Source organism: Bidens hawaiensis, unplaced genomic scaffold (genome assembly GCF_021521415.1).
Source record: "Bidens hawaiensis isolate Kalapana, Puna unplaced genomic scaffold, B.hawaiensis_p1.1 tig00018720_1, whole genome shotgun sequence".
NCBI classification, from domain to species: domain Eukaryota; kingdom Viridiplantae; phylum Streptophyta; class Magnoliopsida; order Asterales; family Asteraceae; genus Bidens; species Bidens hawaiensis.
Window position 1 is genome coordinate 307,677 of NW_027492834.1, and position 20,818 is coordinate 328,494.

General features: G+C 34.5%; 2 protein-coding genes, 1 long non-coding RNA gene and 1 pseudogene across 4 annotated transcripts; all 4 read right to left on the reverse strand.

Moving 5' to 3' along the window:
* Positions 1–55: 55 nt before the first annotated feature.
* LOC143556747 (uncharacterized) lies at positions 56–3,136 on the reverse strand. The gene is made up of 3 exons (XR_013139433.1): positions 2,956–3,136; positions 921–1,070; positions 56–269 (listed from the first exon to the last, which is right to left on the reverse strand). It is a non-coding gene; the product is annotated as an uncharacterized LOC143556747 (long non-coding RNA).
* A 1,837-nt stretch (positions 3,137–4,973) lies between these two features.
* LOC143556762 (putative monogalactosyldiacylglycerol synthase, chloroplastic) lies at positions 4,974–8,686 on the reverse strand. Its single transcript, XM_077046010.1, has 7 exons — positions 7,849–8,686; positions 7,595–7,767; positions 6,896–7,057; positions 6,668–6,809; positions 6,291–6,578; positions 6,103–6,177; positions 4,974–5,489 (listed from the first exon to the last, which is right to left on the reverse strand). Exons 1-7 carry the CDS (start codon positions 8,374–8,376, stop codon positions 5,253–5,255), a joined length of 1,605 nt encoding a protein of 534 aa, XP_076902125.1. The 5' UTR covers positions 8,377–8,686; the 3' UTR covers positions 4,974–5,252.
* A 3,394-nt stretch (positions 8,687–12,080) lies between these two features.
* Positions 12,081–13,056, reverse strand: LOC143556749 (akuammiline synthase 1-like; annotated as a pseudogene).
* LOC143556763 (uncharacterized) lies at positions 12,990–16,272 on the reverse strand. 2 transcript variants are annotated; one of them, XM_077046013.1, is made up of 3 exons: positions 16,118–16,272; positions 13,456–15,467; positions 12,990–13,373 (listed from the first exon to the last, which is right to left on the reverse strand). In XM_077046013.1, exon 2 carries the CDS (start codon positions 15,426–15,428, stop codon positions 13,491–13,493), a length of 1,938 nt encoding a protein of 645 aa, XP_076902128.1. In that variant the 5' UTR covers positions 15,429–15,467; positions 16,118–16,272; the 3' UTR covers positions 12,990–13,373; positions 13,456–13,490. The 2 variants fall into 2 exon arrangements, with proteins under 2 accessions (XP_076902128.1, XP_076902127.1); XM_077046012.1 differs by having other exon boundaries at positions 12,990–15,467.
* Between the last annotated feature and the right edge of the window lie 4,546 nt (positions 16,273–20,818).

Here is a 20,818-nt window from a genome sequence, read left to right on the forward strand (position 1 = left end):
TGAGACTGATATTTACCAAAAAGGCATAGTTTGGATTATTTAAAACCAATTTTCCAAAAGAAAAATATATATTTAATCAATCACCCATATATTCAGGTGGAAATATCCCAAGCTATTAAGATACAAGTGCTACATGGAATATGCCTAAATGAATATATGTACGAACGAATACATGGGTCCTTCGACTCCTTTCTACTGGTGATGGGAGGCTAGTCCAGCCATTTTGCACGAAACCCGGTCCCCTTACAATCGCTGCAACACGCTGATCCCTGAAACAATTAGATTAATGCCATTAGAAAGAAAAAGAAACATTATTACTTGTAATACTATAACATCTGTAATCAAATTTATACATTTAATTACAAGAATGTAAAAGTTGACAAAAAGGTGCCAACGGGTCAATCAACCAAGCTATTTCAACCAAACTACAAAATAATGATTTTGACCCAAACTCATTTTATAGTGAACTGGTTTTCAACATATTTTTAAATTCTACACACACACTGTAAATTTTCACTCTTTATGATCTATTTTTCTGTTTGAAGTATTTATTAAACCAACTTGAACCAAAACTTTGTAGAACTAGTTGATATATGAGATAATGAGAAATTTTGGAACATTTACTTTGAAATGGGACATATTTGGGTCATGTATTATCTCTAAAACGCCATATGGGTCACACGCCGTCCAAAGTGTACTTTTAGCTTTTTATTGCATAAAACATCCTAAATCATTTACTAACAACCTTAGACTATTATTGAACTACATAGCCTTTTGAATTATATAGCACACCCTAAATCATTAATACCATTTTGACCCGGCTGCGTTTCCACCTCTACTATTTAAATGCAAAGAAGAGGAGATATTTATAGCACGGTGTTGCAGTTAAACGTAAAAGAGATATTGAATAAAAAATCCACCTTTCCAGCACAGATGACACAGCTCGAGTTTCTAGATGGTACTTCACACAGCATGTTATCACCAAGAATGAAGAATCCTGTGCCACCACACCATTTACACTCTACAATCCCATTTGATTCACATGATGAACAAGCAACAGGCCTTGGTTGCTGCAACAACCACCATTACCAGAAAGTTACTGATAAGAATCATATCCTAAGTCTGCTCTAATTGTCATTGTCTATTAATAGAGGGGGGTTAGTGTAATTAGTAGTTCTATAAATAAGGCATTAGTTCCTAGTGGAGGGGAGGGAATAGAATTGGTTAGTTGTTAGGCTCATTGCCATGTGCATGAGAAGGGCATAGCCCGGGACCACTTAGGTGGTTACTTATCTTGTAGATCCTTGTGATCATCATCTTCTCCATAATAATATTTCAATTCCACCATTGTTGTTCGTTTTGAGCTTCGATTTAGTTTCAATTCCTATCAGTTACAAATTTGTGGTCTAAACAAAGATCCAAAAATCAACACAGAAACAAATTTTCTTAGATCTATAAAGCCACACATTAATTTCCTTGATAGTATCTATATCAGCTAAGTGACACCTAATTTTGGCCAACCAAATAAACGTGCATGAAATAATTTCAGCAAGATTACATCAGATTAAAAACCTATCATATTGATTCTTGAAAGGACATATTTTGGTTATGTTATTAACTAATTAAAAAATTTGGCCATTATAGTTAGGGGTGTGCATGAAACTGGAAAAACCGATCCTCAACCGAAAAAACCAAACTGAAACGAAAACTGACGGTTTGGTTTTATGTTTTCGTAAAAACCAAACTTTCAGGTCGATTTCAGTTTTTCATGCAACTAAAACCAAAAAACCCAAAGCAAACTGAACTTATGGTTATTTATTTTATATTTTCCAACTTTAAGAAATTTATAATAGTTTAATAATTATATTTTAGTCCAAATGTATAACAATCAATTAATTATTAACCAACACAAAAATTTAGGCCCAAAATTAATAATTTTCCAAAATTTCTTTTTCGGCCTGAAATTTTCAAGCCAAAATGGCAAATCTGAAAAAAAAAATCCGAAATCAAACCCCAAACCAAAAAAACCAAAACCAAAAAAACCAAAACCGAACGGTTTTCAAAAACTCAAAATCCAACATTTCGGTTTTTGGTTGAGTTTTAACCCAAAACAGAACCTGACTGAACCGACACATGCACACCCCTAATTATAGTTTTAACTTGAATAACACGGTTTAGGTAATTTGATCTCCTTGACAGTGGCGTCATCACCATATCGATCAGCAATTAACTAAAACCCAACATGGAATTCTATTTGATTAGGTAAACCTCATATCCTGGTCACTAAAATATTGATTGGAATCCAACATGGAATGCCTAGTGTCGTGTTCAATAGTAAACATGGTTAGGCAAAACTCATATTCTGATCACTAATTTTGTCAGTATGAAAGTAAACATCCAAGTTAACGATAAACAAAGGATACAAATTCCACCCAATCAAATGAATTTCAAGAAAATGAAATCCTTAACAACAATTACAAATAACAAACCAATGAATCATGCGTGTTTAAGTAATTAAGTTGAATTTGTTATTTCACATACAAATGATTGAGCAACGGACGAACAAATAACAGAAAGTTTCTATTATTGGCTTGTCACTCCGTCCCTTGCTCAACCATTCATATGTGAAATATCAAATACAACTTAATGACTTAAACACGTATGATTCATTGATTTGTATTATTTAATACCATGTTACACGCGTAATAAGTAATAACCAGATGCAAAACTCAAACGCATAGTAATTTCGAAAACAAAAAAAACATTTTTGAAACCAACCCGTTTGACCTGAAACTCATTCTGACCCAAACCCGTTCTAACCCGACCCTTTAAACAGCCCCTTTTCTGAATCAACCTGTTCCTGCCCAACCTAACCCGACCCGTTTTCCAGTGCTAACAGAAACCCTAGAATCCTAATAAATAATAATTGTAATTGAAGTATGTAATGTATACTACCTGAGAGATTAACCAAGCTTGTTCCGTACGTTTAAGGAAATTGGAAGAGTTATCAGGTGAAGACTCCACCATTGAAGCTCTGACGACACAAACTCTACCGCCGCCGTTGATCCGTTTATTGATTAGACTTGCACCGCCGTGATAAGTAATTGATGATTTGATGGAAATCAACAATGGATTACCGGAACAAGTAGTCGAAATCATCGATTCAAGGTTTGATTTTTAGTCTGAAAGAGTAAGTATTGATGAATGCGAAAGAACAGAAGAAAGGTCGTAGATGAGGACGGTAGCTGTTTCTTGTGGCTTTCTTTTTCTTTCTATACACCGCTGGTCCACCGACCTTATATTTATACATTTCTTACCATTAATAAGTTCGTTAGTTATTGGATTTAGAGGTTTACAAGAATTGTATTTTTCTTTTTCTTTCTTTTTTTTAACAATCAACTAACTCCAGACCTTGCAGCCTTCGATCCAAGTGTTTCGTTTCCTCTCCATTGCTAGTTGAGCTAAAGCTTATTGTCAGAAGAATTGTATTTTAATAATCAATCATAACTTAATGAAAACAACAATCTTAATAATAATAATAATTTGACTAGTGACATGTCTAACTTTAATTCGTTATCAATAAAAATCTCACTTGCACAATTATCACATATTTATACTTGCTTTTCATCCTTTTTCGTTCACTTGGATGATCATGAACAACAACAATAAATAAAAGTTATAAGTGTTACTCGTTAATTACTTGTATAGAAATTATTATCAGTTAATTTATGATAGTTTGAATATTAAAATTCAATTAGCTTTTATTATATATATTTAACGTAACCTAAATTTTAAATAGCTTCTAAGAGACTACAACAAGTTTTGTTATTCATATTTCTAGAATTTATTAACATAAGTGTAAATTACATTGAATGGGTATAATATATTAACAATGCAATATTGAGATAATTTAAAGTATGATATAAATTTTAAAATAATTTAAAGTATGATTATAGATAATTATATCAATCTAATAAAATTAATGTAAATGTGTCCCTTCCAAAGTTTCTTTCCTCATATCTGTCAAATAATGTGAACGGGTCATGCAGCTTTTCTTATTAACAAAGTCAAAGTCAGGCCCAAAGTCAAATTGCATTACTTATATGCTAAGGACATGTGTACTGGAGTGGCTATAATTGAGGGCGAATTGTGACACGTGGCGTCCAGTAAGTATGGAGTGGAAATTTGTTTTTGGGGTGTAATGGTATAGGGGCTACAAGTTGGGCTCACAGTGTCTTTTTTTATTATTTTCTTTTTATAATTAAACTAATCAAATAAAAACCAATTTCTTCAAATAATTAAATAAAAATGCATTAAAATTAAAAAGAAATAAAAAAATACATAACTAAAAAAATACATAATTAAATAAAAATGCATTAAAATTAAAAAGAAATAAAAAAATACATAACTAAAAAAATACATAACTAAAAATATAAAAAAACATATAGCTCGGTTGGCGTACATGTTTCGGTTCGGGTCGGGGAATTGAAACGGATAGCTCGGTTGGTTTAGGTTCATCAGGTTCCATTGTAAGTTCACGTTCGGTTGGTTTTGCGAACCATGGTGTTGACCGAAAGGAGGGAATGGGTGGTTCGGATTGTTTCTAGGATTCATTTTGCATATACATATATATACACACACACAACATATATACATATATATATCACACACAACATATATACATATACATATATATATATCACACACAACATATATCCATATACATATACATATATACACAATAGTAATATAATAATAACATATAATATAATAATAATAAACTTCATCTCCTCCGGCGACAATTATCCCACACCCCCGCCCATTTCGCCCAGGAGGCGGTGTTCGCGCTCCAAATTGTCAAAAATCGCCCCTTCCTTGCGCCCACTACACATAGCCTAACAAAGAAAATGTGAAAAAGCATTTAGTTGTTTTACCAAATACCAATTCCACTTTCACACTTCCTTTTCCAAAAAGGAAGCACTCATTTTGCCAAAACAATGTACACACAAAATCATTCAAATAAAAGATTTTATAAATCACTCGAATAACAATGTTTACAAATTTCCAGCGACAGTCACTCAAATCCTACATATAACGCTAGTAACATGCTAGAAGACATGCAAATTTAATGTTTACCGAGCACCATTCTGTGCAATGTCCACTTATAAACTTGTGGCATAATATTAATCAGAGACCATAACTTGCTACAACAAACGTCAAAATTTATCTTGGTTACATAAAACCAATCTCACCTAAGTTGCAGCCGAATATTGCATTGTTAAACTTCTTTGTTTAACTAGCTCATGAAGATCTTGAACGATTTTGAAAACCGAATCAGCCCTTGCTAGCCTCAGTGCATTTTGCGACATAGCTTTGAGCTCGTGTGCTTTTGGACCGAACCATTGACCAACAATATTTGCAATCTCTTTTGGTGATTTTGAAAATTTCCCGCACCCATTTTCCACCACATATGGCACGTTCCCAACTTCCTGCAAAATCATAAATGAGGTAATCATGAGGGCATTTTGGTCAATTCATAAAAATTTAACAGCAAACTTAACAGCCAATGAGCTAAAACTGAAAATTATGAATAAAATGCCAAAAAAATCTTGAAAAAACATGAAAAACTGGCAATTTTTGAAAATAAACACTATCATCATCATCATCATCATCATCATCATCGTACTCAGTATATCCCACCAATAGCAAAGCTATGGTAGGGTCTGAGGAGGGTAAGATGTAGACAGCCTTACCTCTACCCCATAAGGATAGAGAGGCTGCTTCCGGTGAGACCCCCGGCTCGATAGTAGTTTTGCATCAAGCCTTGGACATAAGGCACATAGCACTCAATCATCGGGACCGGCTGATCGGTGCATGTACCCTTGTCTTTCGGCTATCAAAGCCACTACATGATGCCTGATTAACCGTCCGTCACTTTTAACGTTATTTTCACGAGATTAGTAAAATAACGTCAAAATTAGTGCAATTTCACTGTTGCCCACCCGAGGGTTCACACATATATACATCATATGTGCGCACCGCAAGCAGGGCTAGAAAATAAACACTATATGAAAGGAAAATATATTTTTATAACAAAATTACCTGCCCAGCAATGTAATCGTTTAGAATTATGGGAAGTCCACATATCATAGATTCTGCAATGGTTCCGGGACCAGCCTGCCAGAAATAATAATAAAAAAAACTAATTAAATAACTTTGCAAGAAAAAAATGAGATATTTGACTTTTAAGAGTCAAATAAGTAAATATAAGGAATCTATTTAGTATTTACCTTGGTAATAATACAATCACAAGCACCCATATATTCTTCCATCTTAGTCACAAACCCCTTCACTTGAATAGGAATCTTCCACTCGGCCGAAAGCAACTTATTAGCAAGCTTTTTGTTCCGTCCACAAATTACAAGCACCTGACCGATCGGCTCACCAAGATTCTCATCATATAATGCATCCCCGAGCGCCTTAGCTGTCGCCTCAATGGGCCCCATCCCCTCTCCACCACCCATCAGTAACACAGCCGGGAGATCTTCATCCATGCCAAGCTCCCGCCTCAATTCAACCTATACATACACATACACGTACAGCCATCAATGTTGACCGAAAAAGTCAAACTGTTTCAATCCGACCCGTTTTTAGAAAAGATCCAAACCTTGGGGCGAAGAGGTTTAACAAAAGAGGGTCGAACAGGGAGGCCATAAACTTTTATTTGAGAAGGTTTGAGACCGGCTTTTAAGGCCCGTTTTGCCACCTCATCTGTGGGGCAATAGCATCTTGTTACAAGCTTATGAAACCTATGGCGTAAACAATAATAATCAGCTCGGTTTTGAGACCTGAAACATAGGTTAAGTTAAGTAACAAGTTTGAGTGCAAAAAATACCATGTGGGATGACACGTGCTTAAATCTGTAACAACGGTAGTAAATACGATCTTGTCTAGAAGACCCTTTGACCTCAAGATACGAAGTGGTACATGTTGCATTAGAGGATGTACGCTGATGATTATATCTGGCTGGTACTTCATTAGACCCTTTGCAACCTCTCTGTCACAAGACATTAGATGATACGCGGATTATCATACAGTAAGTCTTTGAATGTTTCATTTGGACCAAACTTCATAATCGTTAAATGTAAGTCAAATTCGACCAAAATAATCACTAAATAGCAACCAAGATTCATATATGTTTCTTTACCTCACTTAATTGTAAACTTTTTTAGCATTTATGAAAAACTTAAGTAAGATTGCTGATTGGAGCATCTAACATTTTGGTTACTGTCGTGTAAAGTTACCCAAGAAATAATCAGTTTTTAAAGTTTAGCTAATCGATCACTCAACATCATTAAAAGTGTAATTATTAGTTAACAAAACTCCTAAACACACATCAAAACACCTTACACATGCTCCTAAATATTGAAAATTAAAGAGTACATAAAAAGATTAAACTATTATTTAGCTATCATAATAAGCGCTTAAACTTAATACAACATGCACAAATTATCTAGATAATATGAAAACATCTAAACAACATATTAAAAGATAATCATTTTGAATACCAACAAAAGAAAACTAGAATCTTCACCGTGCTATAAACGTTGAGGTGGCAGCAAAATTCGATTGGTGAATCAACCGAGGAGCAGAAGCATAATACGTCATCCGCCACAATGATCCATGTTTAACCAAAAAGTTATAACTTCTTGGCAACTGATTAAACGGCCACGGTGTATGATCCGTCCATAAATCAGTCACAAACACCTAAAAACAGTCAAACACAAATTCCATCAAATTTCAACCTCATCACACCAACTTAACAAAAAAACAATTCAAGAAACCAACCTCATAATCATCCCCAAACTTCTCATTAAACGCCCATTTTATTGCTTCCGCAGACGCCCTATGCCCGCCACCTGTATCACTCATCAAAATCAACACCTTTTTCTTATTATTACTCCCATAACCACTTAATGCCAATGATTCACCCTCAAAAACACCATCTTTCCCACCTCCTAACACACAATCACTCCCCGAATTAACCTTAACCGAAGCGAACCCGAGCGGAATCTTATCGCAATGAAACCTAACAAACCTATTAAACTCACTAAAAAACTTACTAACACTAGAACCACCCCCTTTACCCCCTGAACTCAAAGACCCAACAATCTTGGATGACTTAGGCCTCCCACTAACCCAAAAATCCACAAACTTTCTATCCGGATGAACATTCGACAAAATCGAAGAATACCCGTCTAAATTCAGCCGGTTCGGGACCGAATCAAATGAAAAGTTATTCAACTTGGATAAAAAACTGAACACATTATTGGGTTCTATTGTTACAGCTGATGAAGAGGAAGATGATGACTGCATATTTATTATTATTAATAATATCTTCCAATTCTTCTAATTCATGTATAAGAATGGAAACAAAGACATGGGTTGTAATCTTTTTGGGAAAAGATTAGAAGTTGATAGTGAAATTGAGAAAATCCCTAATTAGAATGGATAAAGTTTTGTTTTTTTTTTTCAAGAAAATATGAAGAGGGGTTTGCAGCCACATGTAAATAATAATAATATTGATTGAGGGAGGAGAGGAGATGCGTTAATAATGAGCCAATCGGAAAGTGGTGGTCATGTCGATCACGCCCGGGTGGGTTTGTTACTTTCTTTGTTTGTTTGTTTGTTTGTTTGTTTTACTGTTTTGTTTTCCTACTGTTTATTTTCATTCAATTAGGGTTTATACTTAATGGAAGTTAGAAGAGAACACTACTTATCAAGATAATGTTAATTTCGTTATTTTTAAAGTCGGGTTTTGAACTTTAGTGTTAAAAGTTTATATTTATCAAATAGGTGACATATAAGGGGTCCAAAAATGTCAAGTTTAAATACGATATCAATCGGGTTTTATTGTTGTGGGCTTTCGGTCGACAGTCTTACCTGAATAGGAGATAGTGGGCTTGAGCTACCTAACAGTGTTTTTGGAGATTTATTAGAGGTGATGGAGACTCATGAAGAATTATGGAGGAACTTTTCGTTTTATTATTTTTAAATATATATCTAAATTTATATATTAAAAAACAAATAATAATAAAAAGTGAATAAGTTTTATTAAAATGTTACACAAATATTTAAACAAAACTTATTCATTGAAAAAAAAATATACTATTCTCAACTTCAAACGACTTTTGACTCTCGTTTTCACTTTATAGCGTGTCTTCATCATTAATTTCAATTTTTATCAACATATTTGCCTTTTCGAATACATTTGATGCATGTGAATATCTCTAGACCCACGCTCTTGCACAAAACAATTGAACAGTCGTTTCGAAAAACTCAAGATTTGTTGGTTTATATTGTCCAAGTCTTTGGAAACATGGATCCAAGCTTTTGGCAACACCACTTCTTCTTGGTAGCTCCATGGTTGTGGCCTTCTTCTAATTCTCGATTTGGGAATGTGATTTGGTTATTCCATCAAGTGAAAATTGTTTGTTGAGTATGGAGATGTATGTTTATAGAAATGTAGGAGAAATGAGTGTTTGCTTGGTGTAAAAAATTGAAAAAGAGTGTTATTTTATAAGATTTAAAAAAATTTGTTTAACTTTATTTATTTATTTATTTATTTATTTTAATGCTCATATGATTGTTGACTAACGGATACACTCTCACGTTGTCCGGCTTCCCCAACATAAAATGCGACCCCGATTTAGGTACCCAAAGGGTTGGCAACAGTGTAGCTGACCAACCTGGCACAAAGCTAATAGACGCCCCGAACAACCTAATACTTCAACTAGCGTATCGCTCACCGATCTGCGATGAGTCTATTAATTAGTTTACATGTGAGGCGATGTATATACGTCAAACCAGTGTATTGGTAGGTCAGTTTTTCTCACGAGTTATTTTGAAATGATGTGATGTGATGTGATGGATGGGTTATTGCATGTTCATTCAATTAGTTTTTGCCATTATATGTTTCATATTAAGGTAAATATGTTGAAATCGGAGGTTGTTCGAAATCAAAAAATTATATAATGGATCAAACACACTTTTTGCGTCTATGGGTTTTCTTACATGTTAGGAAAGTTAACTAAAGTTGTCGGTTTGTCATAAATATATTTTGGAGTTTAGAAGTGATGATAATTTTGTAAGCAAACAAGACTTTTAATACGCAAACTTATCATTATAATATGATCAACCTATAAAAAAAAGGTTGGGATTGAATAATCAAGATATGGTAGCCTACATAGAATGTCATCTAAGCAAAAACTATATGAGTTGCTCACTTTCTTAAACATTTTAAATATCAATAAAGGTTTTGAGGTGGAGAAAAGCTTATGAATAGGAGCAAAAAAGAATTGTTAGTTCCCTACATTATAAATTTTAACTTATTATTTGCATTTTTTTAACAAGTAATGAAATCTATCAATAGAAGACTAGTGTACTAATGAATTTGGTAAATAAAGTTCGAACGATTATGGTATCCAATAAAAACTTTAACCTAAAAGTTGAAGCAAAAAAGAGTCAACATAGATGATAAAGTAACATAAAGTGGGATAGTATAATGGAACTATAATTATAACAAACGTGTTGGTCAACACTATATGATGCAGCGGTAAAAATGATAACGAAGATCAAATCACGTTGATTCTACGAATTCCCGTGATGAACTTCCAGAAACCCCCAAATTCTACCCAAAGGTTAGGGAAATTTGAAGAGAAAAATAGTTATTATTAAAAATTCAAGTATGTCTCCCCAAATTACATGCCCAACATATAAATAAAGGTTCTAATATGAAATGGGCCTAAAAAACCCATGGGCCAAACACAAACCCAAAAACAATAACATAAAAAGTGCTGAAAAAACATAAAAAGGTCAATAACTTTATTTAGAAGGCGTTTTTGGGCTTCGGACAGGGCCAAACCACTGTAGGGTGCTCCTCGTCTCAAGCTTCGATTTGACTGGTAATGGGCCTGAAACGGAGCTTCGTGAGCCAAGTTATGCCCGTTTTCGTAGGCCACATTTGGAGGCGCGATCATGAGCCTCCAAATATAACATGGTCTGTTCTTCAATACTTGGGCCTCCATCACTATAATACTTCATTCCATCATTTTGAAACCTAGCTTTCAATATCAATTTAAAACCGACAATTCTTTCGATTCATGAAAGCTCAAATTCAAATTTTATTTTATGTCGATACTTTGTATAGCCGTCCACGTCGTAAAAAGACATAACAATTTGAGTCACATGTTATAGAGAGTTAGATATAACATAAGAATGTTACAGTAAACTAAAATAAACATTGCTTCCTAAAATAACATCTTACGTCAAAAGTGATTAATTAAGAACATTGTTTAACATCTAAAAAAAGAGTTAGATAAAATTAACATGTCACTTAATATGATATCACATTGTCATTGGACAAAACAACATGTTTGTCTTATAGTTGATTGTCACCAAACATGCAAGGCTTTCAAGTTGTGTAATGCAAAGTCATCTACTTACAGAATGCAAATGTATACTCCTTAATCCTTTTTGTAATCATATTTTTGTAATTTAATCACACAGTTATATATCAGAGCATCCACAACGCTGCCTAGGTGGCAACGTCTGCATTCCACAAACCCACATGCTACGGACCTCATGCGTTGTAGGGAAAGTATGAGAGGGTTTTAAATTTTATAGTGTTATGAGAGAAATGAATGTTTTTTAAGAAGGTTTGGAATATGATGTGATAGCTGAGATGACGGTTTGTGAGGGTTTCACATTGTGGATGCTCTTAGGTAAATGTGGTTATTAACCTCACTCCTGGTAAAGTTCTTCATTGTTTGGATTAAACAAATGATCATTTGTTTGTGTCCCGATTGTTTTTTAAAAAGTTCTTAGTCAGTCGGTTTATATTCATAACTAGAGGCAACACTTTTTTACACAACCCAAAAGATATCCTAACAAATTACAAAAATAATTAGAGTTGGGTTGATAATATAACTCGTTTATTAAATGGATTAACCTACACACGCTCGTAAACATATATAATGGACGTCTGTTAAAAAATTGCCAAAACTGAATTTTCCAAAAATTTAGCCTTTTCTCAAACTAATAATCACCTGGTTCAACTTGATTCGACCCTAATAATCAATCATCTTCACAAACACCATTACAGTAAAGTTGCCAGCTTCCATTAATATAGGAAAATCTTTACTAACTTTATTCCTCAAGTTCACTGCTTGAATCAAGTTTGATGGCGGTAAATAACCTGTTTTTGTTGTGGCTGCATTCACTGCACATTTAAAGAGTAGTGACGTCAATGATTCAACCCGAGTAGGATTAACTGGAGTCGTAGACTCTATCCATCATGTTAATCGTCTTCTTTAGTTCCTTAAGTTTTGAATTAGGAAACACAAATTTTCTATTTGCATAATAATGATGTCTGGATGTTTCCATATGGAGTTGGTAGTCTGGGATCATTTTAATGTTACTTATTGGTAAATGTAGGGTTTATCGGCAATCCGCCATGTGTAAGATCAGCCCATTGGTTGCACAAGTTGAGCATGGTGAACCCATCAGCGATTCGTGCGATATGGAGACACTTAGTGCGGCTCCAGTGCTCCACCACAGGTGAAAAGGTTAAGTTGCACCTGCATCATAGACTAGTGTTGAGAATGAGTTGGTCTAGGTCTTTGTCTTGCTCTTTCTTGTGAATGAAGTTATCTAATCAACTGTCGATGGAAGCTTCCAAGAACTCGACACCTTGATCGTTGCACTTGATATGATGCCCAGAAGGTGATACGAACCTACCCGCGAATGGATAGTATTGTGCTAAACATTGTGATGATGACTTTTTAAGATATGTTGGTATCATCAATTTTGTCGTTTTGGTAGAAGAAAATCAATGGCATGTGAATGTGTTGAGCAAAGTCCTCAATCAATGAAGCTTTGTATTTTAAGGGGAGGAAGTGTTGGGGCTTGTGTAGATCAATTATTTTTGTATATAAATATAAACTAAAAACATATTAAGCGTCACACCTAAGACGAACGCAACTCACTTTCGCTCATTGTTCAAAGATTCACAATATTTGTGTTGATGTGCTTTGTGATCATACAAGAAAAGGTTAACGGGACCTTACCCGCCACACCCAGAAGCAGATTATTGAGAGTAATGTTGTAAACACATATTTGTATCCCAAAAACGGTTTTCAAATGCGAGTAAAGAATATAGTAGCATACTCAACATACGTCTAATCTTACTCATAAACAGTATAGCCAATTTCAAAAAATAACGCTTCATCGCTGACTTACTTTAACAGCTACTGCTAGAAATATGAAACATCCATACCTATGTCCGCAACGCGTCCAGCCAAATCTCCTCACATCTGCGCTTCAGAACACCCGTCTTCGTCATATGATCCTTCAAACCTCAAAGCTAGTGGCAAAAATAATGAATTTAAGCCATACCCATGAACAATCTCACATGATAATGACCGGTTTAATTACTTCTTGCTTCGAAATCTCTCCTTGAGTAACGCAAACTGCTTCTTACATTGGTTAACTGTTTTTCCGGGGACAGCAGCAGCAACACGTTCCCATCGCTGGTTCGTTTCTTTTGGAAACGTCTTTAAAGCTTGAACCAGTGCTGTTTCCTGCACGGCAGACCATACATCCTGGTCTGAACTTGAACTAACCGGTTCCACTTTGTCTGCACTCTGACTCGGTTTCGGTTTCGGTTGAGTCACATCAGGCTGTGCAGGTGCGGATGTAGACCTAGAACTAGAAACTCCCACTACATCTTCCCTAGTTGTAAGCGGAGATGAAATCGCAACCGTCGGTTTTCGTTTTTCAAGAAACGAATCGAAAGCTTTAGCAGAATCAGGTTTTTGTAAAAGAACGGTTTTTGTTGCTTTCAGAATCTCCTCAACGGACCGACCCGTGCCTATATACTCAGATATCACCTCCCACCTTCTAGAAGTTCCTTTCGGGTACTTCACAATTCCTTTCCTCAAAAGCTCAATCTCTTCTTTCCCCCACGGTTTCTCTTTTTTCTCAATATTACTATTCAAAACACTCCCGTTGACTTTGACTTTCACCGTCCCGTTTTCTTGGCTGTTTTGTTGGCTTTTATTAACCACACCATCTTTCTCGGTATGGCCCGAGGTCATAGCATGCTTTAGAAGCTCAGCTTGACTTTGACTATCGCCTTCTTTTTGTTCCAAATTGTCACATAAGTTTCTTAACTGTAACATATCAAGTGACATGCATAAATTTTCAATATCATCTTGGTTAAGACTAAGCAATTTGTTAGACACGACGGTTGTTGAAACAGTTCGAAGACGGGTTCGTTCTTTACGCAATAACTTCTTTTCTTTTTCTTTTATTTTCTTTTGATTTGAAGCAGCCTCAGCCGCCTGTTTCTCCTCTTCTTCTTTCTTTTTCCTATTTTCTTCAGCAATTCTTGCAGCTTCTTCTTCTTGTAGCTTCTTAGCCATAAATTTGGCTTCTTTTTTCTTCTGTTTTTCGGCTTTTAATGTTTCTTTCCTTTTTAAAACACGTGGGTCCCGCTTATAAGCGTTGTCTACTAACGAGCGTATTCTCGCATGTTCTTCCTTTCTCGCCTTCTCTGAAAGCTTTGCGTTTTGTCTCTCCATCCATCTTTTATGGTCACGAGATTCCGCTTGTTCGAGATCAAACTCGTCTTCATGTGGGAATTCTCTCCAGCTTTTAAAAGCAAACCAAAAATCATAAAACGCGTCAACTTCTTTAAGTGGAGTATTGTCATCTCCTAGCATCGGGATTGGCTGACTAACCGACCACCGCCCATTTCTCATAAACGCAGGCCCGAACACCTTAAAAAAGTCTTGTGGAGAGCAATCGGTTGGAATCTCATCATCAAACTCGTCAGTAGAGTCGTATATCCGCCTCCTTGTGGGGTCCATTAACACTTCATACGCTTCTTGAATCGCTTTGAACCGGTTTTCAATTTCATCTTTTTTCGCTTGTTTAGCAGCTTCAGTTTCTTCACCTAGAAGAAGTGCCGCCTGTTTGTCGGGATGATGTTTTAAAGCGGTTTCACGATAACTTTTTCTAATTTGCTCCTCGGTTGCAAGATACCTTAAATGACCCAAACCTAATAAAGTGTAATGATCTTGTTGAGCTGCTTTGTCACCAGATTTCTTTTTACCTTTGCTGCTATATGAATCTGATGATTGCATATAGTCGGTTTCTTTGTCTTTTGAAACGTTGTCGTCATCATCAGGAACATTTTCTTCTTCAAAATAGCCACGAAGCTTAAGTGCAACATCATGAAAAGAATGCCCAGCAGGTTCAAAATGTGAAGCCTTTATCGGGAGACAATTTGAAGAAAAATAAACTGTTTCTCCATTTACAAGCTCGTTTGAATAAGTAATCAAACGGATGTTTGCACGTGATGCCATTATTATGACAGCTCAAACACCCACAGCTTCAGGCTAAAACTGAAGCACAAAAAAAATTAAAAAATTAGTACAGTCAATAATTTCTTCATATATTTTGTTGTTCTTACATGTAAGCATCCTAAAACTGCAGCGCCTTTTGGGTGAGCAATAACCGAACCGTTAAACCGAAACCGAACCAAAAGTATCCGAAAACCAATTAACCGAAAATCTTCTTTTTTGTTTACCCTCAGTTAACCAAGCTGAAAACTAACAAACTAACCATTAACCGAACTCATTCCGGTTATCGATTTCGGAGAACGATTGTGCAAACACGGAATTTCGGTTTAGATAGAGTGGAATAACCGAACCGATATACGCTCACCCCTACAGTGATGCATTTTCATATCAACTTGTAAACGCCTTTTTAAAAATGTAGTGTTTAACAATCCAATATCATCAGAATTAAACATTTACAAAGGTCACATAACATATCCATTTAAACGACTAAATAGCAAACAAAAGCATTATCACAAGATCAAATCCAATTAATTACAATCAATCTATTCTATCACACACCACAACTTCCAACAAACAAATTTGAATAAAACCACAATAACCCAACAATCAACACACAGAAGCTAGCTTATAACATATAACATTAACCCAGCTACACATTATTTAATTAGCCATGAAAAAAAACTGTTTTTTACCTATTGGACGCCGTAAAGAGCGATCGATCTATGAAATGATGAGGCTCTGAGATTGATAAAGACTCGAGCTTTTGTGGTTTTGATGATGATGAGGCGTAAAGAGATTTGGGGGTTCAGGGTTAACAATAACTACTGTGTGTTGGGCTAAACTTGAAGCACATACATTCGGTTGTTTTATTCTTTGGCCCTTGGACTATCTCTTATAAGCAATTCAGCTCAATATTTTTACGCATGGGCCTCACCTGATTGGATACGGTATAAAATTCATTCTTATAACCCCACTATCCGTCGTCTACAATCATCATCCAAATCGAAGGTGTGTCTGACTTTAAACACATTGGTTTGTTTATTATACATAACCGCTAAATAGATTGTTATAACCCGTTATCTTTTATTATACAAAAAACCTTGAATCTATTTGGTTTGTTTTTTAACGACCATAAATTTGTTATAATTATCTGATAATTATATTCTTCAATCTATCTGATATAATTATGTATTTGGTTATATACTGATGTTTTGATGTATTGTTTTTTTTTCTCATAATGTGTAAAAATGACTAAATGAAGTTGGGTGATACATTGATACCCCATTTTTCTTGTAGTGAAAAAGAAAATAAACTGATTTTGGAACTTGAAAGTCGCAAATCTCTCTAGTGAGTTTAGTAAACGCACACTCCACCCGAGCATTTACATTCTTTCACAATTCTTCTCAAAACTCCCATATAAATTTGTATGATTACATTAAATCAATTACGAATACGAAAACAATTACCTATATTAGGCAAGTTTTCTATAATTAATCATATGTACAATTAACAGGTGACATTAGATTTTAAACTCAGTTGAAATTTTTTTTTTTTGGGTATGATTATGGTTTTAATGAAATCTACTAATCGGTTTAAAGTTCATACGGTTTAACTCACCGTTTATGGTTTGAAAATTGGGTTTAGTGATACGATTCACAGTTAAAAATCAGAATATGTTGTTTACTTTAAATTTTCATTTTTGTAATAGGCAATTTTGAATATTCATCAACAATCTTTATCATTTCCAAATTTTTATACAAATTAATCATTAGGAAAAACACGGTTCAAACTCTACCCAAATCGCCAAACCAAATCGATTTTGCTGTTTAGTTGACCTAATTAAGCAAAATGATCAGTTTGGTTTGTCTTTCTTCAAAACTGTAGTTACCAGTTTTACCCAAAACTTATGTCACGACCAACAATTAATACCTCTAACCAAATATATATTGCATAAAGAAGCAAAATAATAGGACATGCATTTACAAAGGTCTATATTCAATTCCTTCTATAACAATGCCAAAACACTTTGTCTTTAAACCTTTCTTCTTGTACAGTAAATTTAATTTTTTCCTTGTTCATTGGCAAAACTTCAAATTGAACTTCCATCCAACCATCCTTCCTTTGCTTTGCGAGGGCTTTCATTTTTCAAGAGATTTAGTTTGATCATCCTTGGCTCCAATAATCGGTGGACGACAACGGGGGTTTAAACAGATTGATAATGGAACCACAGGAGTTCTAAGGCAATCAACAATTTCCATTACCATTGGACCATCAAACGAAGAGTAGTTATCAGATAGTTTGTATATGAGGTGACATGAGTATCCTGAACGAGGTATTAACGTCTTCACAGTCTCGGTAAGATTAAGATATATAGTAAACTGATAACCAATAAGAGACTTGGAAACAAGAGATTAACATATATAGAGAGAGAACCTTGATTCTGGCTCAAATACACTAGATTGATTATTTGATTAAAAAAGATGGCTAAATGGATATTGATTATTTGTGTTAGGTTATTGTGTGGCTGTTTGTTGGGATGATGTTTTAAAGCGGTTTCACGATAACCTTTTCTAATTTGCTCCTCGGTTGCAAGATACCTCAAATGACCCAAACCTAATAAAGCATAATGATCTTGTTGGGCCGCTTTGTCACTGGATTTCTTTTTACCTTTGCTGCTATATGAATCTGATGATTGCATATAGTTTGGTTTCTTTGTCTTTTGAAATGTTGTCATCATCATCAGGAACGTTTTCTTCTTCAAAATAGCCACGAAGCTTAGTTAATGTCCAGCAGGTTCAAAATGTGAAGCCTTTATTGGAAGACAATTTGAAGAGATGTAAACTGCTTCTCCATTTACAAGCTCGTTTGAATAAGTAATCAAACGAATGTTTGCACGTGATGCCATTGTTACGACAGCTCAAGCGTCCACAGCTTCAGGCTAAAACTGAAGCAAAAAAAAAAAAATTAGTCCACTCAACCTATTCATATATTTTGTTGTTCTTACATGTAAACATCCTAAAGACCCTAAATTTAAGAAAACTTAAGACCCAAAAAGTCCAAAACTACACCGCCTTTTGGGTAAGCAATAACCAGACCGTTAAACCGAACCAAAAGTATCCGAAAACCAATTAACCGGAAATCTTTTTTTTTTTTGGTTTACCCTCGGTTAACCGAGCCGAAAACCGACAAACTTGGGTTATCAGTTTCAGTGGACGATTTTGCAAAAACCGAATTTCGGTTTTCGGTTTTGATGGAGTGGAATAACCAAACCGATATATGTAGTGTTTTACAAACTTTGCTCTCCAAACGCCTTTCTACGTGAATGATGCAGTTTCATAGCAACTTGTAAACGCCTTTCTAAACCAAGGTTACGATTTGCAATATTCAGTTTTTAAATAAGATTAATCATACAATTCAAAAAAATATAAAAAAAAATGTAGTGTTTTACAAACTTTGCTCTCCATCTTCCACAATCCAATATCATCAAAATTAAACATTTACAAAGGTCACATAATATAACATATATATTCTCTTAAACGACTAAAGAGCAAACAAAAGCACTATCAAAATATCAAAACCATCAATATATGCAGATTGATTAAAATCACAGCAACCACAACATTTAACACACAGCAGCTAGCTCATAATACATATTAAAACAATTACTTACATACGCATATTAAAATAAAACCACAGTAACCCAACAATCAACACACAGAAGCTAGCTTATAACACATAACATTAAACCAGCTGCACATTATTTGGTTACTCATGAAAAAAAAAAAGTTTCTTTTTTTACCTATAATTGGACGCAGTGATTAGTGAAGAGTGAATCCGATGATGCGGTGCCACATTACTCCATTCCTTCTCTCAATCCTACCTACCAAAAAATACCTCAGTTGTTTTATTATTATGCTTGTAAACCAAAATAGAAGTTAAATGTTTGGCCTCTGGACTCTCTCTTATAAGCAATTCAGCCCTCTGATAAATCAATATTTGCGCAGTTGGTTACACAATTTATTGTTAATATTCTTCAATCTTTCTTACATAAATATAATTATGCATTTGGTTATATATTGATGTTTTGATGTATTGTTTTTTTTTTCTTTTATAATGGGTTTTAATTCTATCACTAGTTGATAAACGACTTCGTAGGAAAAAAACAATCTACTAGTCGGTTTGAGGTTTATATTTTGCAATCGGTCATCCGTCCCTTGAAATTTTCCAAACCCTTAGAAAAAATTTATGACTACGCCACTGATGACCATATCTACTAGTCGATTTGAGGTTTATATTTTAGCTCATGATTCACGGTCTGAAAGTTAGGTTTAGTGATACGATTCATAGTTGGGTCTCTTGCCCCCGATGCTGTTGCGTTTCTAAAAAGAGTTCAGCGGGTTGTGCACAGTAACTCATCGACGCCGAAGAACGATAACTTTGTTTTCAGTAGGATCGGTTTTGCCATTCAAAAGGGGGTGGCGGCGCAGCTTGTTGCCCGCTTACCTACCTCTTTATTGTAATTAGAACTATTTTTAATATAATTTAACTCTTTCTCAAAAAAAAATTCATAGTTTAAAAATCAAAATCTGTAGTTTACATTAATTTTTGTAATGAACAATCTTTATCATTTTCAATTTTGTATAAGAAATTAATAATTAATGGTTTGAAAAACACGGTTTAAATTCTATGCAACCAGTTTGGTTTGTCTTTCTTCAAAACTGTAGATATATGATAGATTTAGGATTTTTTTCTTACGGGTTCACCTAAGTGTTCAAATTTCGCACAACCAAACGTTAAATTTTTTGGGCCAGTTGGGCTGGAGAATCATAATAAACTCCTATTAATAACACGGTAATGGTTTACTAAAATGAAGAAAAAAATTAACAAAATTAGTTTTAAAGAGAAATGAACTTGAGACCTTTCAATTAATCAAAATTAGATACCACTAGTGAAAGAGCCCGCACTTTGCGGCGGGATCGTATGAGGGTGTTGGCGATGAGGTATGAATTACTTGATATATCCATAAGACCAGTTAGATTGGTTCCATTCAAGAACCAGATTAGTTATATATTGTTTGTTAATTAGTATATATATAAACTAATATTGATGAATCATTAACTAAAATAAATACAAGAAACTTCATTTGTAGTAAAACTACTGTATTCTTGAGTTTTTTTCCATGAGATAAGAAAGGAAATGATAAGATTTTAGTTTGAATCTTCATTCTTGAGTTTTTTTTATAAAAGAAATGATAGGAAAACTTGGGTGTTTTAAGTCCCAAAGTTTTCTTGCCAATTTGGCATGATTTGGAAAGAAAGAAAATGATAAATATTTAAAATTACCACTTTACCATTCAATCTACATCAAATAATTGTTTTAAAAAGACTATATTT